This window comes from Aotus nancymaae, unplaced genomic scaffold (assembly GCF_030222135.1).
Source record: "Aotus nancymaae isolate 86718 unplaced genomic scaffold, 86718_ANA_hifiasm-v0.15.2.pri h1tg000041l, whole genome shotgun sequence".
In the NCBI taxonomy this organism is placed as follows: Eukaryota; Metazoa; Chordata; class Mammalia; order Primates; family Aotidae; genus Aotus; species Aotus nancymaae.
Genome location: NW_026988455.1, coordinates 10,376,146 through 10,388,192, shown reverse-complemented (window position 1 = coordinate 10,388,192; position 12,047 = coordinate 10,376,146). Strand labels below are relative to the sequence as shown.

General features: G+C 43.8%; 1 protein-coding gene across 4 annotated transcripts in view; it reads left to right on the top strand.

Annotated features, from left to right (window-relative positions):
* The window catches only part of TIPIN (TIMELESS interacting protein), a 30,391-nt gene that overhangs the window by 1,187 nt on the left and 17,157 nt on the right, over positions 1–12,047 (top strand). The window contains exons 1-4 of one of the 4 annotated variants that reach the window (XM_012454513.3): positions 711–1,459; positions 2,803–2,943; positions 3,541–3,619; positions 4,095–4,170. In XM_012454513.3, coding sequence (XP_012309936.2) covers positions 2,811–2,943; positions 3,541–3,619; positions 4,095–4,170 — 288 coding nt within the window. In that variant the 5' untranslated portion in view covers positions 711–1,459; positions 2,803–2,810. Of the gene's footprint in view, positions 1–710; positions 1,460–2,802; positions 2,944–3,540; positions 3,620–4,094; positions 4,171–6,947; positions 7,073–12,047 lie in introns of those variants that run through there. The other 3 variants (XM_012454512.3, XM_021672053.2, XM_064361461.1) reach the window with 3 other exon arrangements.

The following is a 12,047-nucleotide window of genomic DNA, read 5'->3' as shown; positions in this document are numbered from 1 at the left end:
TCCGCCTCCTGGGTTCAGGCAATTCTCCTGCCTCAGCCTCCTGAGTAGCTGGGATTACAGGCACGCGCCACCGTGCCCAGCTATTTTTTTGTATTTTTAGTAGAGACGGGGTTTCACCATGTTGACCAGGATGGTCTCGATCTCTTGACCTCGTGATCCACCCGCCTTGGCCTCCCAAAGTGCTGGGATTACAGGCGTGAGCCACCGCGCCCGGCTTATTTTTTATTTTTAGTAGAGACGAGGTTTCACTATCTTGGCCAGGCTGGTCTCGAACTCCTGACCTCATTATCTGCCCGCCTTGGCCCTCAAAGTTCTGGCATTACAAGTATGAGCCGCTGCACCCGGCGGATGCTTTGCTTTTATATTTATGATCATTGAAATTTAGAATTGGTGAGATTTTAGAGAGCATCTAACTCCAATTCGGGGGAAGCTTTGCAATTACTTTTTTTGCATTCCTTCATTCATCAAATGTATATTGAGCACCTGTTGTGTATCAGCACTGGGGTTCCAGCTGTGGAACACAGACCTACCTGCTTGCCCTTTTTGAACTACAGTCTAGTTTGGGAGATGAACAATAAATAACCATATAAATAAAACCTGATATTGAAACTGAATAAGTGCCATGACACTTGTACTTGACATTATGAATGCTTACTACAGGAGAATTTAGAGAAATTGAGGTAAACGTCTGAAAAGGTGATAGTTGAGATCTGAAAGAGATTAGGAGTCAAAGAAGAGCTTTCAGGACAGGAAATAGTATTCGTAAAGAGCCGGTGGCCTGTGGGATGTATCTCTTTCAGGGAAAGAAAAAACAGTAGTGTGAAGTGAGGCTGGTGAGGTAGTAAGAGGCCAGATCACACAGGGCCTTGGAGTTTTATCTTTATTTTAAGAGCTATCAGAAACTATTGAAATGCTTAAGCCACGTCAGATGATCAGCTTTACATTTTCAGAGTCAGTTTAGATGTAATATGGACAATTGAAGGACGCAAGAGTGGTTGAGAGTAATGCAGTAATGGAAGCAAGAAATGTTGAGAAGTGTTTATGGAAATAGGGAGACATAAATAGATTCAAGGGATATTTAGGAAATAAAATAAGTAGGATCTGTGGGGTAGGGGGAAGGAATAGCCAAAGATGACTTGTAGGTTTCTGAATTGCATGGCTGAATGGATGTCATTCACTGAATTAGGAAAATTTAGAAGTTCGGTTTTGTATGTGGTGAGTTATAGGTGCCTTTGAGGCATTTAGGAGGTGTAAAATGGGTCATAGTGATCTGGATAGCAAAGTCAAGGCCTAGTGTAGAGATAAAAATCAGGGAGTCATCTATGAATAAGTAATTATTAAAGTTATGTACATGAATGAAGAAGCCCTAGGTTGGAGTCTTGGATACTTAATAGCCAGATTAGAAGATAAACCTACAAAGAAAATCCAGGAGGAGTCTCCAGAAAGGGAGGGAAGCCAAGTGAGTACTATGTCTTAGAAGTTAAGGAAAACATTTTTTTCCAGAAAAAAACTGACCAAGAGGCTGGGCCCCGTGGCTCATGCCTGTAATCCCAGCACTTTGAGAGGCTTAGGTGGGCAGATCACCTGAGGTGAGGGGTTAAAGACCAGCCTGACCAACATGGAGAAATCCTGCCTGTCTCTACTAAAATTACAGAATTAGCCAGGTGTGGTGGTGCATGCGTGTAATCCCAGATACTTGGGAGACTGAGGCAGGAGAATCACTTGAAACCGGGCGGTAGAGGTTGTGATGAGCTGAGATCATGCCGTTGCACTCCAGCCTGGGCAACAAGAGTGAAACTACGTCTCAATAAAAACAAAACAAAACAAAACAAAAAAACAAAAACAAAAACTGACCAAAAGTTTCAGTTGTTATTGAGAAATTAAGTAAGGCAGTACTGGAAAACATTCTTTTGAATTATCAACCTGAAGATAATTTCCCATTCTCTTTTGTTTGTTTGTTTGTTTTTTAAACAGAGTCTTGCCCAGACTGGAGTGCAGAGATGTAATCTCGGCTCACTGCAACCTCTGACACCCAGGTTCAAGTGATTCTCCTGCCTCAGTCTCCTGAGTAGCTGGGACTATAGGCGTGTGCCACCATGCCCAGCTAATTTTTTTTGTATTTTTTGTATTTTTTTTGTATTTTTATTTTTTGTATTTTTTTTGTATTTTTAGTAGAGTATTTTTGTATTTTTAGTATTTTTTTGTATTTTATCCATGTTAGCCAGGATAGTCTTGATCTCCTGACCTTGTGATCCGTCCACCTCAGTCTCCCAAAGTGCTGGGATTACAGGCATGAGCCATTGTGCCCTGCCATTCTTTAAAGGAAACCTTACCTGGAAGACCAGTATGTAAACACATTAAAAATTTTTTTTTTAACTTTTAATTTTTGTGGGCACATAGTAGGTGTATATAAACAGATTTTTTTTTTTAAGTTGCTCTAGTTGAAGTGGGGATGGAGTACCTATATCTTGTGTATTTCATACCCTATTTATTGGATCACAGTTTTAAACCTTCTGAAAAGTCAAATTCATCTTTTTATGGTAGGGGAAACTCAATAGTTGAAGTAAAAGGATTTGTTCAACATGATAGCATTATTTAATGTTAGGGTCTACGTTGGAACTTAGTTCTGATTTCTAGGCTAGTCCTTTTTTTAAATAGTTAGTGTCTTCTCTACTTTTCATGATGTGTGAGTTTGAAATGTTTAATTGATTGAAACACATGAAATTGCTGTGGGTGAAACTTGTCTGTGTAGTGGAGAGACTATCTGGATGAATACAAATAACTTTACATTTTTTCCCATAGAGGAAAAGATGCTAGAACCAGAGGAGAATGGATTGATTGATGTACCAGATTATGAGCATGTAGAAGATGAAATTTTTCCTCCTTTCCCACCTCCAGCCTCTCCAGAGAGACAAGATGGTGAAGGAGCTGAGCCTGATGAAGGTATGTATAAAGAGTTTTAAAAAGGAGGCTGTGGTCAAAGATATTTGAGGAGAAAAAAATAAAAAAAGGGAGGCCGGGCACAGCGGCTCCTGCCTGTAATCCCACCACTTTGGGAGACTGAGGCAGAGGGATGGCTTCGGCCCAGGAGTTCGAGACCAGCCTGGGCAACATAGCGAGACCTCGTCTCTGCTAAAGATTTTGAAATTAGCTGGGTGTGGTAGGCTGTGCCTGTAGTTCTAGCTACTTACAGTGCTGAAGCAGGAGAATCGCTTGAGCCCAGGAGTTTGAGGCTTCAGTGAGCCAAGATGACACCACTGCACTCCAGTGTGGGCAACAGAGTGAGACCCTGTTTCAAAAAAAAGTGTTACATGTTTAGTTATCTTATCAGCTTGGAAATGATACTTAATAAATAATACAAATACTTTTTTTTTTTTTTTAATAAAGATGGGGTTTCACCATGATGGCCAGGCTGGTCTTGAACTCTTGACCTCAGGTGATCCACCCACCTCGGCCTCCCAAAATGCTAGGATTACAGGCGTGAGCCAATAATACAAATTATTTAAGTACAGTAATACTGATCTTTGTATGTTTTACTAGAGTCAGGAAGTGGAGCACCTGTTCCTGTACCTCCAAAGAGAACAGTTAAAAGAAATATACCCAAGTTGGATGCTCAGAGGTACATTTAGTATATTCTTATACATTTATACTTTTTATTTTTAACATCCATTGTTTTTCTTCTAATATTATAAACTTTTGGTTGGTATGATGTGGAGTCATCCAGGCTGGAGTGCAATGGTGCGATCTCGGGTCACTATAACCTCTGCCTCGCAGGTTCAAGCGATTCTCCTGCCTCAGCCTCCTGAGAAGCTGAGATTACAGGCACGTGCCACCACACTCGGCTAAGTTTTGTATTTTTAGTAGAGACGGGATTTCACCATGTTGGCCAGGATGGTCTCAAACACATGACCTCGTGATCTGCCTGCCTTGGCCTCTCAGAGTGCTGGGATTATAGGCATGAGCCACCGTGCTTGGCTGAGTTCTTATATTGCTAAAAACTCTTTTTTAGTTCAGCAGAATATATTTTTTCTTATGGTCTTCGTTTAGACCAAACTCTAGAAAACTTGAAATTAAAAACATATTTTTATTCACAGATTAATTTCAGAGAGAGGACTTCCAGCCTTAAGACATGTATTTGATAAGGCAAAATTCAAAGGTAAAGGTCATGAGGTAAGAACTGTCTGATTTTTATGTTAGACCTTTGTTTTTTAAAGTAGCAATAAAAATGTGGACCCATTATCATGTTCTTGGAACTCTCAGAATGCTTTAAGATACTATTCTTAATCATTGTATTTCTTTTTATTTTTTATTTTATTTATTTATTTTTAAAGATGAGGTTTCACCATGATGGCCAGGCTGGTCTTGAACTCCTGACCTCAGGTGATCCACCCACCTCAGCCTCCCAAAGTGATAGGATTACAGGCGTGAGCCACCGCGCCCGGCCAATCATTGTATTTCTTGAGAAAGTTGTGATGTAACAGAAAGAGAACTGTTTGAAGAAGTAGAAATCATGTCTTGTGTAGTCTCGTTTTTTTGCTACTTAAACCTTGGCTATAGGAAAATCACACCTGTGTCTCTAAGTCTCAGTTTTTACTTTATAATTTAGAGTATGAATAAAATTTATTTTGTCTCCCTCAAAGATTTTAAATTTCTTGAGGGCAAGGACTCTGCCTGTATTGATCACTTATATATCCCCAAGATGTGGCACAGTGCCTGGTTCATAATAGGTATCAGTAAAGTGTTGAAAAATGAATACATTTAATAACTGTCAATCACTGTACAAACACACATTTTGAAATCTATTTTTGAATTGTGTAGCAGTGTAGGTATAATTTTTAGCAGATGATAATATATTTTTAAAGAGTTTTGTAGTTCTTCAAGTGTTTCATATATATTCTTTAGTTTTCAACCTGTGGTGTAGGTATTGCTCCTGTGTTGCTATGCAGTGAGGAGAAGGAAGTGTCAAAGTACAGTTTTTTGGGTTTTTTTTGAATTTTTAAAATTATTTATTATTCATTTATTTTTTGTTTTGAGACAGAGTCTCACTCTGTTAACCAGGCTGGAGTCCAGTGGCATGATCTCAGCTCACTGCAACCTCTGCCTCCCAGGTTCAAGTGATTCTCCTGCCTCAGCCTCCCAGGTATCTGGGTTTATAGGCACCCGCCACCATGCGCGACTGATTTTCTTCTTTTCTCTTTTTTTTTTTTTTCTTTGAGACGGAGTTTCGCTCTTGTTACCCAGGCTGGAGTGCAATGGCACGATCTCGGCTCACCGCAACCTCCGCCTCCTGGGTTCAGGCAATTCTCCTGCCTCAGCCTCCTGAGTAGCTGGGATTACAGGCACACGCCACCATGCCCAGCTAATTTTTTGTATTAGTAGAGACGGGGTTTCACCATGTTGACCAGGATGGTCTCGATCTCTCGACCTCGTGATCCACCCGCCTCGGCCTCCCAAAGTGCTGGGATTACAGGCTTGAGCCACCGCGCCCGGCTGATTTTCATATTTTTAGTAGAGTTGGGGTTTCACCATATTGGCCAGACTGGTCTTGAACTCCTGACCTCAGGTGATACGGCCACCTCAGCCTCCTAAAGTGCTGGAATTACAGGCGTGAGCCACTGCTCCTGACCGTACATTTTGTCTCTCTTCAGTGTGTGATGGTGGGCTCTCAGAGAGTTTAGTCTTCTATACTTTTCCTTTGAGTATTATTACTGTTTTCTCACAATGTTGAATCCTTACTGTTTTTTTCTCCATATATGACTTAAGATTTAACTGTATATAGATTTTTCTCTTCTTGTGTCCCTTGGGTCTGACATGACGTTGTTAGGTGGTTGACCTGCGACTCCTAACAACTGGAAAATGGTCTCATGTGATTGAGTTTTTATTTTATTTTATTTTTATTTTTATTTTTTTTGAGACGGAGTTTCGCTCTCATTACCCAGGCTGGAGTGCAATGGCGCAATCTCGGCTCACCGCAACCTCCGCCTCCTGGGTTCAGGCAATTCTCCTGCCTCAGCTTCCTGAGTAGCTGGGATTACAGGCACGCGCCACCATGCCCAGCTAATTTTTTTGTATTAGTAGAGACGGGGTTTCACAATGTTGACCAGGATGGCCTCGATCTCTCGACCTCGTGATCCACCCGTCTCGGCCTCCCAAAGTGCTGAGATTACAGGCTTGAGCCACCGCGCCCGGCCGTGATTGAGTTTTTAAAAGAACTTTGCTTTTATTATGAGAAGGGTAGAATGAGAAGACATTTTATTCTCAGTATTACATATTTAGTCATTGATAGGATTGATCATCTTGGCCAGGTGTAGTGGCTCATGCCTATAATCCTAGCACTTTGGGAGGCCGAGATGGTAGGATTGCTTGAAGCCCGGAGTTGGAGACCAGCCTGGGCAACATAGCAAGACCCTGTCTCTACAAAAAAAAAAAAAAAAGAAAAAAAGGATTGATCATCTTGATATAGCCACTTTGTGTCAGGCACTTGTATTCATTATAATAACTTTATGAAATACATATATTTTGTTCTCGTTTTTCAGATGAAGAAATAAAGATAAAATGATTTGTTCGAAGCCACACAGCCACTGAGTAGTGGAATTGTAATTGTAATTTATGCAATCTGATCCTGAGCCTGTTGTTTATTTATTTATTTGAGACAGAGTATCTCTCTGTTGTTCAGGTTGGAATGCAGTGGCGCGATCTCGGCTCACTGCAACCTCTGCTCCCGGGTTCAAGCAGTTCTCTTGCCTCAGCCTCCTGAGTAGCTGGTATTACAGGCGTGCGCCACCATGCCTGGCTAATTTTTGTATCTTTAGTAGAGACAGAATTTTACCATGTTGGCCAGGCTGGTCTGGAACTCCTGACCTTGTGATCCGCCCTCCTTGGCCTCCCAAAGTGCTAGGATTATAGGTATGAGCCACTGCTCCTGGCCGCTGTTTTTTATTTTTTTAAAGACTGAGTCTCACTCTGTCACCCAGGCTGGAGTGCAGTGGTGCCATCATAGCTCACTGCAACCTTGAACTCCTGGGCTCAAGCCATCCTTCCACTTCAGCCTCCCAAGTAACCAGGACTACAGGTGTGTACTATCATGCCAAGCTAACTTAAATTTTTTTTTTTTTTGTAGAGATGGGGTTTCACTATGTTGCCTAGGCTGGTTTCCAACTTTTCGCCTCAAGAGATCCTCCTGCCTCGGCCTCCGAGATTGCTGGGATTATAGGCATGATCCACCATGCCCAGCTCTTCACCTATTTTGAAATAATGTTAGTGAAGAATGAAGTTTGTTTGTTTGTTTGTTTTTTTGCTATGGAGTCTCGCTCTTATCGCCTAGGCTGGAGTGCAGTGGCATAATCTTGGCTAATTGCAACCTCTGCCTCCCAGGTATAAGTGATTCTCCTGCCTCAGCCTCTTCAGAGCTGGGATTATAGGCATCTGCCACCACGCCCAGCTAATTTTTTTGTGTATTTTTAGTAGAGACAGGGTTTCACCATCTTGGTCAGGGTGGTCTTGAACTCCTGACCTTGTGATCTGCCCATCTCGGCCTCCTAAAGTGCTGGAATTACAGGTGTGATCCACTGCTTCTGGCTAGAATAAAGTTTTTTACAGTAAAACCAGGAATTTATAACTTTTTAAAAATTCATTTATTAACTTTATCTTTGTTTTTCATTTTTGTTCAAAAATCTTAATTGGAATTTCAAATATGGAGAGGTATTATGTTTTGAGATTGTTTAAACTGTTCTTGCTCATCTTTGACACTTTGCCCTTGGGGTTTCTGGATTTTTTTTTTTTTTTTTTAAGACAGAGTCTTGCTCTTGTCGCCCAGGCTTGAGTGCAGTGGTGTGATTTTGGCTTACTGCAACCTCCACCTCCTGGATTCAAGCGATTCTACTGCCTCAGCCTCCCAAGTAGCTGGTACTACAGGTGCCCATGACCATGCCAGCTAGTTTTTGTATTTTCAGTAGAGACAGGGTTTCACCATGTTGGTCAGGCTGGTCTTGAATTCTTGACCTCAGGTGATCTGCCTGCCTTGGCCTCCCAAAATGCTGGGATTGAAGACGTGAGTCCCCGCACCCGGGCTATATTCTTTTTTTTAAAACTAATTTTCTTTAGAAATGGGGGTCTTGGGCTGAGTGCAGTGGCTTACACCTGTAATCCCAGCACTTTGGGAGGCCGAGGCAGGTGGATTATTTGAGGTCAGGAGTTCAAGACCAGCCTGGCTAACATGGTGAAATCCTATCTGTACTAAAAACACAAAAATTAGTGAGGCGGGTAGTGGCGTGCGCCTGTAATCCCAGATACTCAGGAGGCTCAGGCAGAAGAATCCCTTGAGCCTGGGAGGCAGAGGTTGCAGTGAGCTGAGATCAGGCCCCTGCACTCCAGTCTGGGTGAGAAACTGAGACCCTGTCTTAAAAATTAATAAAAAGAAATAAGGGTCTTGCTGTCAACCAGGCTAGAGTACAGTGGCATGATCATAGCTTACTTTACCCTCAAACTTCTGGGCTCAAGTGATCCTCCCACCTCAACCTTCAGAATAGCTGTGACTATAGGCATGCACCACCATGCCCAGCTACTGAATGTATTTTTTTTTTTTTGAGACGGAGTTTCGCTCTTGTTACCCAGGCTGGAGTGCAATGGCGCGATCTCGGCTCACCGCAACTTCCGCCTCCTGGGTTCAGGCAATTCTCCTGCCTCAGCCTCCTGAGTAGCTGGGATTACAGGCATGCGCCACCGTGCCCAGCTAATTTTTTGTATTTTTAGTAGAGACAGGGTTTCACCATGTTGACCAGGATGGTCTCGATCTCTTGACCTTGTGATCCACCCGCCTTGGCCTCCCAAAGTGCTGGGATTACAGGTGTGAGCCACTGCGCCCGGCCTGAATGTATTTTTTTAAAAACAATTTTTTTTAGACAGGGTCTTGCTCTGTTACCCAGGCTAGAGTGCAGTCATGGGTCACTGCAGCTTTGAATTCTGGGGCTTAAACAATTCTCCTTCCTTGGCTTCCAAGCAGTTGGGACCACAGGTAAGCATCACCATGCCTGCCTAATTAAAAACAATTTTTTGTCGGGTGCAGTGGCTCACGCCTGTAATCCCAGCACTTTGGGAGGCCGAGGCGGGTGGATCACAAGGTCAAGAGATCGAGATCATCCTGGTGAACATGGTGAAACACTGTCTCTACTAAAAATACAAAAAATTAGCTGGGCATGGTGGCACGCACCTGTAATCCCAGCTACTCGGGAGGCTGAGGCAGGAGAATTGCCTGAACCCAGGAGGCAGATGTTGTGGTGAGCCGAGATTGCGCCATTGCACTCCAGCCTGGGTAACAAGAGTGAAACTCCGACTCAAAAATGTAGAGATGGGGTCTTCCTACGATACCCAGGCTAGTCTCAAACTCCTAAGCTCAAGCAATCCTCCTGCCTCAGCCTCCCAAAGTGTTGGGATTACAGGTATAAGCCACTGTGCCCAGCTGAGTATGTTCTTAAAGTTCTGAATTCTCTCTTTTTTTTCTTTAATTAATTAATTAATTAATTAATTAATTATTTATTTTTTATTTATTTTTTTTTTTTTGAGACGGTGTTTCGCCCTTGATACCCAGGCTGGAGCGCAATGGCGCGATCTCGGCTCACCGCAATCTCCGCCTCCTGGGTTCAGGCAATTCTCCTGCCTCAGCCTCCTGAGTAGCTGGGATTACAGGCACGCGCCACCGTGCCCAGCTAATTTTTTTGTATTAGTAGAGACGGGGTTTCACCATGTTGACCAGGATGGTCTCGATCTCTTGACCTCGTGATCCACCCGCCTCGGCCTCCCAAAGTGCTGGGATTACAGGCTTGAGCCACCGTGCCCGGCCAATTATTTATTTTTTAAGACGGGGTTTCACCATGTTGGTCAGGCTGGTCTGGAACTCCCACCTTAGGTGATCCGCCTGCCTTGGCCTCCAAAGTGATTGGATTACAGGCATGAGCCACCACGCCCAGCCTAAATTCTGAATTCTCAATGCTTTCTTCTGTACATATGATTTAGGGACCTGTCACAGTGTTTAGTTATTCCTAGAAGGTATCTTGACATACTTTATTAAAGCTTGTTTGGGGTTTTACATTATATTTCTGAAAAGATACACATATTATTATCTTTTAACTTTATTAAGTTTTTTGTTTGTTTGTTTTTTGGGATGGAATCTTGCTCTCTTGCCCAGGCTGGAGTGCAGTGGTGCGATTTCGGCTCACTGCAACCTCTGCCTCCCAGGTTCAAGCGATTCTTCTGCCTAAGCCTTCCAAGTAGCTAGGATTATAGGTGCATACCACCGTGCTGGCTAATATTTGTATTTTTAGTAGAGACTGAGTTTCACCATATCATATTGACCAGGCTGATTTCGTACTCCTGACCGTGTAATCCAGCCACCTCGGCCTCCCAAAGTGCTGGGGTTACAGGGGTGAGCCACCACGCCCAGCCTTGTTTGGGTTTTTTTTTTTTTATTTTATTTTTATTTTTTATTTTTTATTTTTTGAGACGGAGTTTCACTCGTTACCCAGGCTGGAGCGCAATGGCGCGATCTCGGCTCACCGCAACCTCCGCCTCCTGGGTTCAGGCAATTCTCCTGCCTCAGCCTCCTGAGTAGCTGGGATTACAGGCACGCGCCACCATGCCCAGCTAATTTTTTGTATTAGTAGAGACGGGGTTTCACCATGTTGACCAGGATGGTCTCGATCTCTTGACCTTGTGATCCACCCGCTTTGGCCTCCCAAAGTGCTGGGATTACAGGCTTGAGCCACCGCGCCCGGCCTTGTTTGGTTTTTTTTTTGAGAGGGGAGTTTCACTCTTGTCACCCAGGCTGGAGTGCGATGGCGCCTTCTTGGCTCACTGCAACCTCCACCTCCTGGGTTCAAGCAATTCTACTGCCTCAGCCTCCCAAGTAGCTGGGATTACAGGCACCCGCCACCACGCCCAGCTAATTTTTGTATTTTTAGTAGAGACTGGATTTTACCATGTTGGCCAGGCTGGTCTCAAACTCCTGACCTTAGGTCATCTACCCGCCTCGGCCTCCCAAAGTGCTGGGATTACAGGTATCAGCTATTGTGCCTGGCCAACTTTATTAAATTTTTGTACTGGGATTTTTTTTCATCTAATTTTTATGAATCTCTGTCCAGGCTGGATGCCAAGGCTCCTGCTGTAGTCCCAGCACTTTGGGAGGCCAGGGCAGATCACTTGAGGCCAGGAAACATGGCAAAACCCCATCTCTACTAAAAAATACAAAATTAGGCTGTGCGCAGTGGCTCACCCCTGTAATCCCAGCACTTTGGGAGGCTGAGGCAGGCGGATTACCTGAGGTCGGGAGTTTGACACCAGCCTGACCAACATGGAGAAACCCTGTCTCTACTAAAAAATACAAAATTATTCGGGGCATGGTGGTGCATGCTTATAATCCCAGGCATTTGGGAGGCTCAGGCAGGAGAATTGCTTAAACCCAGGAGGTAGAAGTTGCAGGGAGCCAAGATTGTACCATTGCACTCCATCCTGGGCAACAAGAGCAAAACTGTACCTCAAAACAAACAAAAAAAAAATTAGCCGGGAGTGGTGGTACACCCCTGTAATCCCAGTTGCTCAGGAGGCTGAGGGAGGAGAATCGCTTACACCTGGAAGGCAGAGATTGCAGTGAATCCAGATTGCACCCTTGAACTTAGCCTAGGTGACAGAGTGAGACTGTCTCTCAAAAAAAAGAAAAAAATCTGTATCCAGTGCTCTTTCAGATTGCAGTCCCCTAAGGTCTTAATTTCTCTCTTTTTTTTTCTGGGAGATAGGATCTCGCTCTGTCATGCTGGAGTGCAGTGGTGTGAACTTGTCTCACTGTAACCACTGCTTTCCAGGCTCAAAATCCTCCCACCTTAGCCACCTGAGTAGCTGGGTCCACAGGCGTGCACCACCAGGACTGGATGTGTTTTGTGTTTTTAGTAGATAAGGGGTCTCACCACGTTGCCCAGGCTGGCCTTGAACTCCTGAGCTCAAGTGATCCATCCGCGTAGGCCTCCCAAAGTGCTGTGATTGCAGGTGTGAACCGCTGT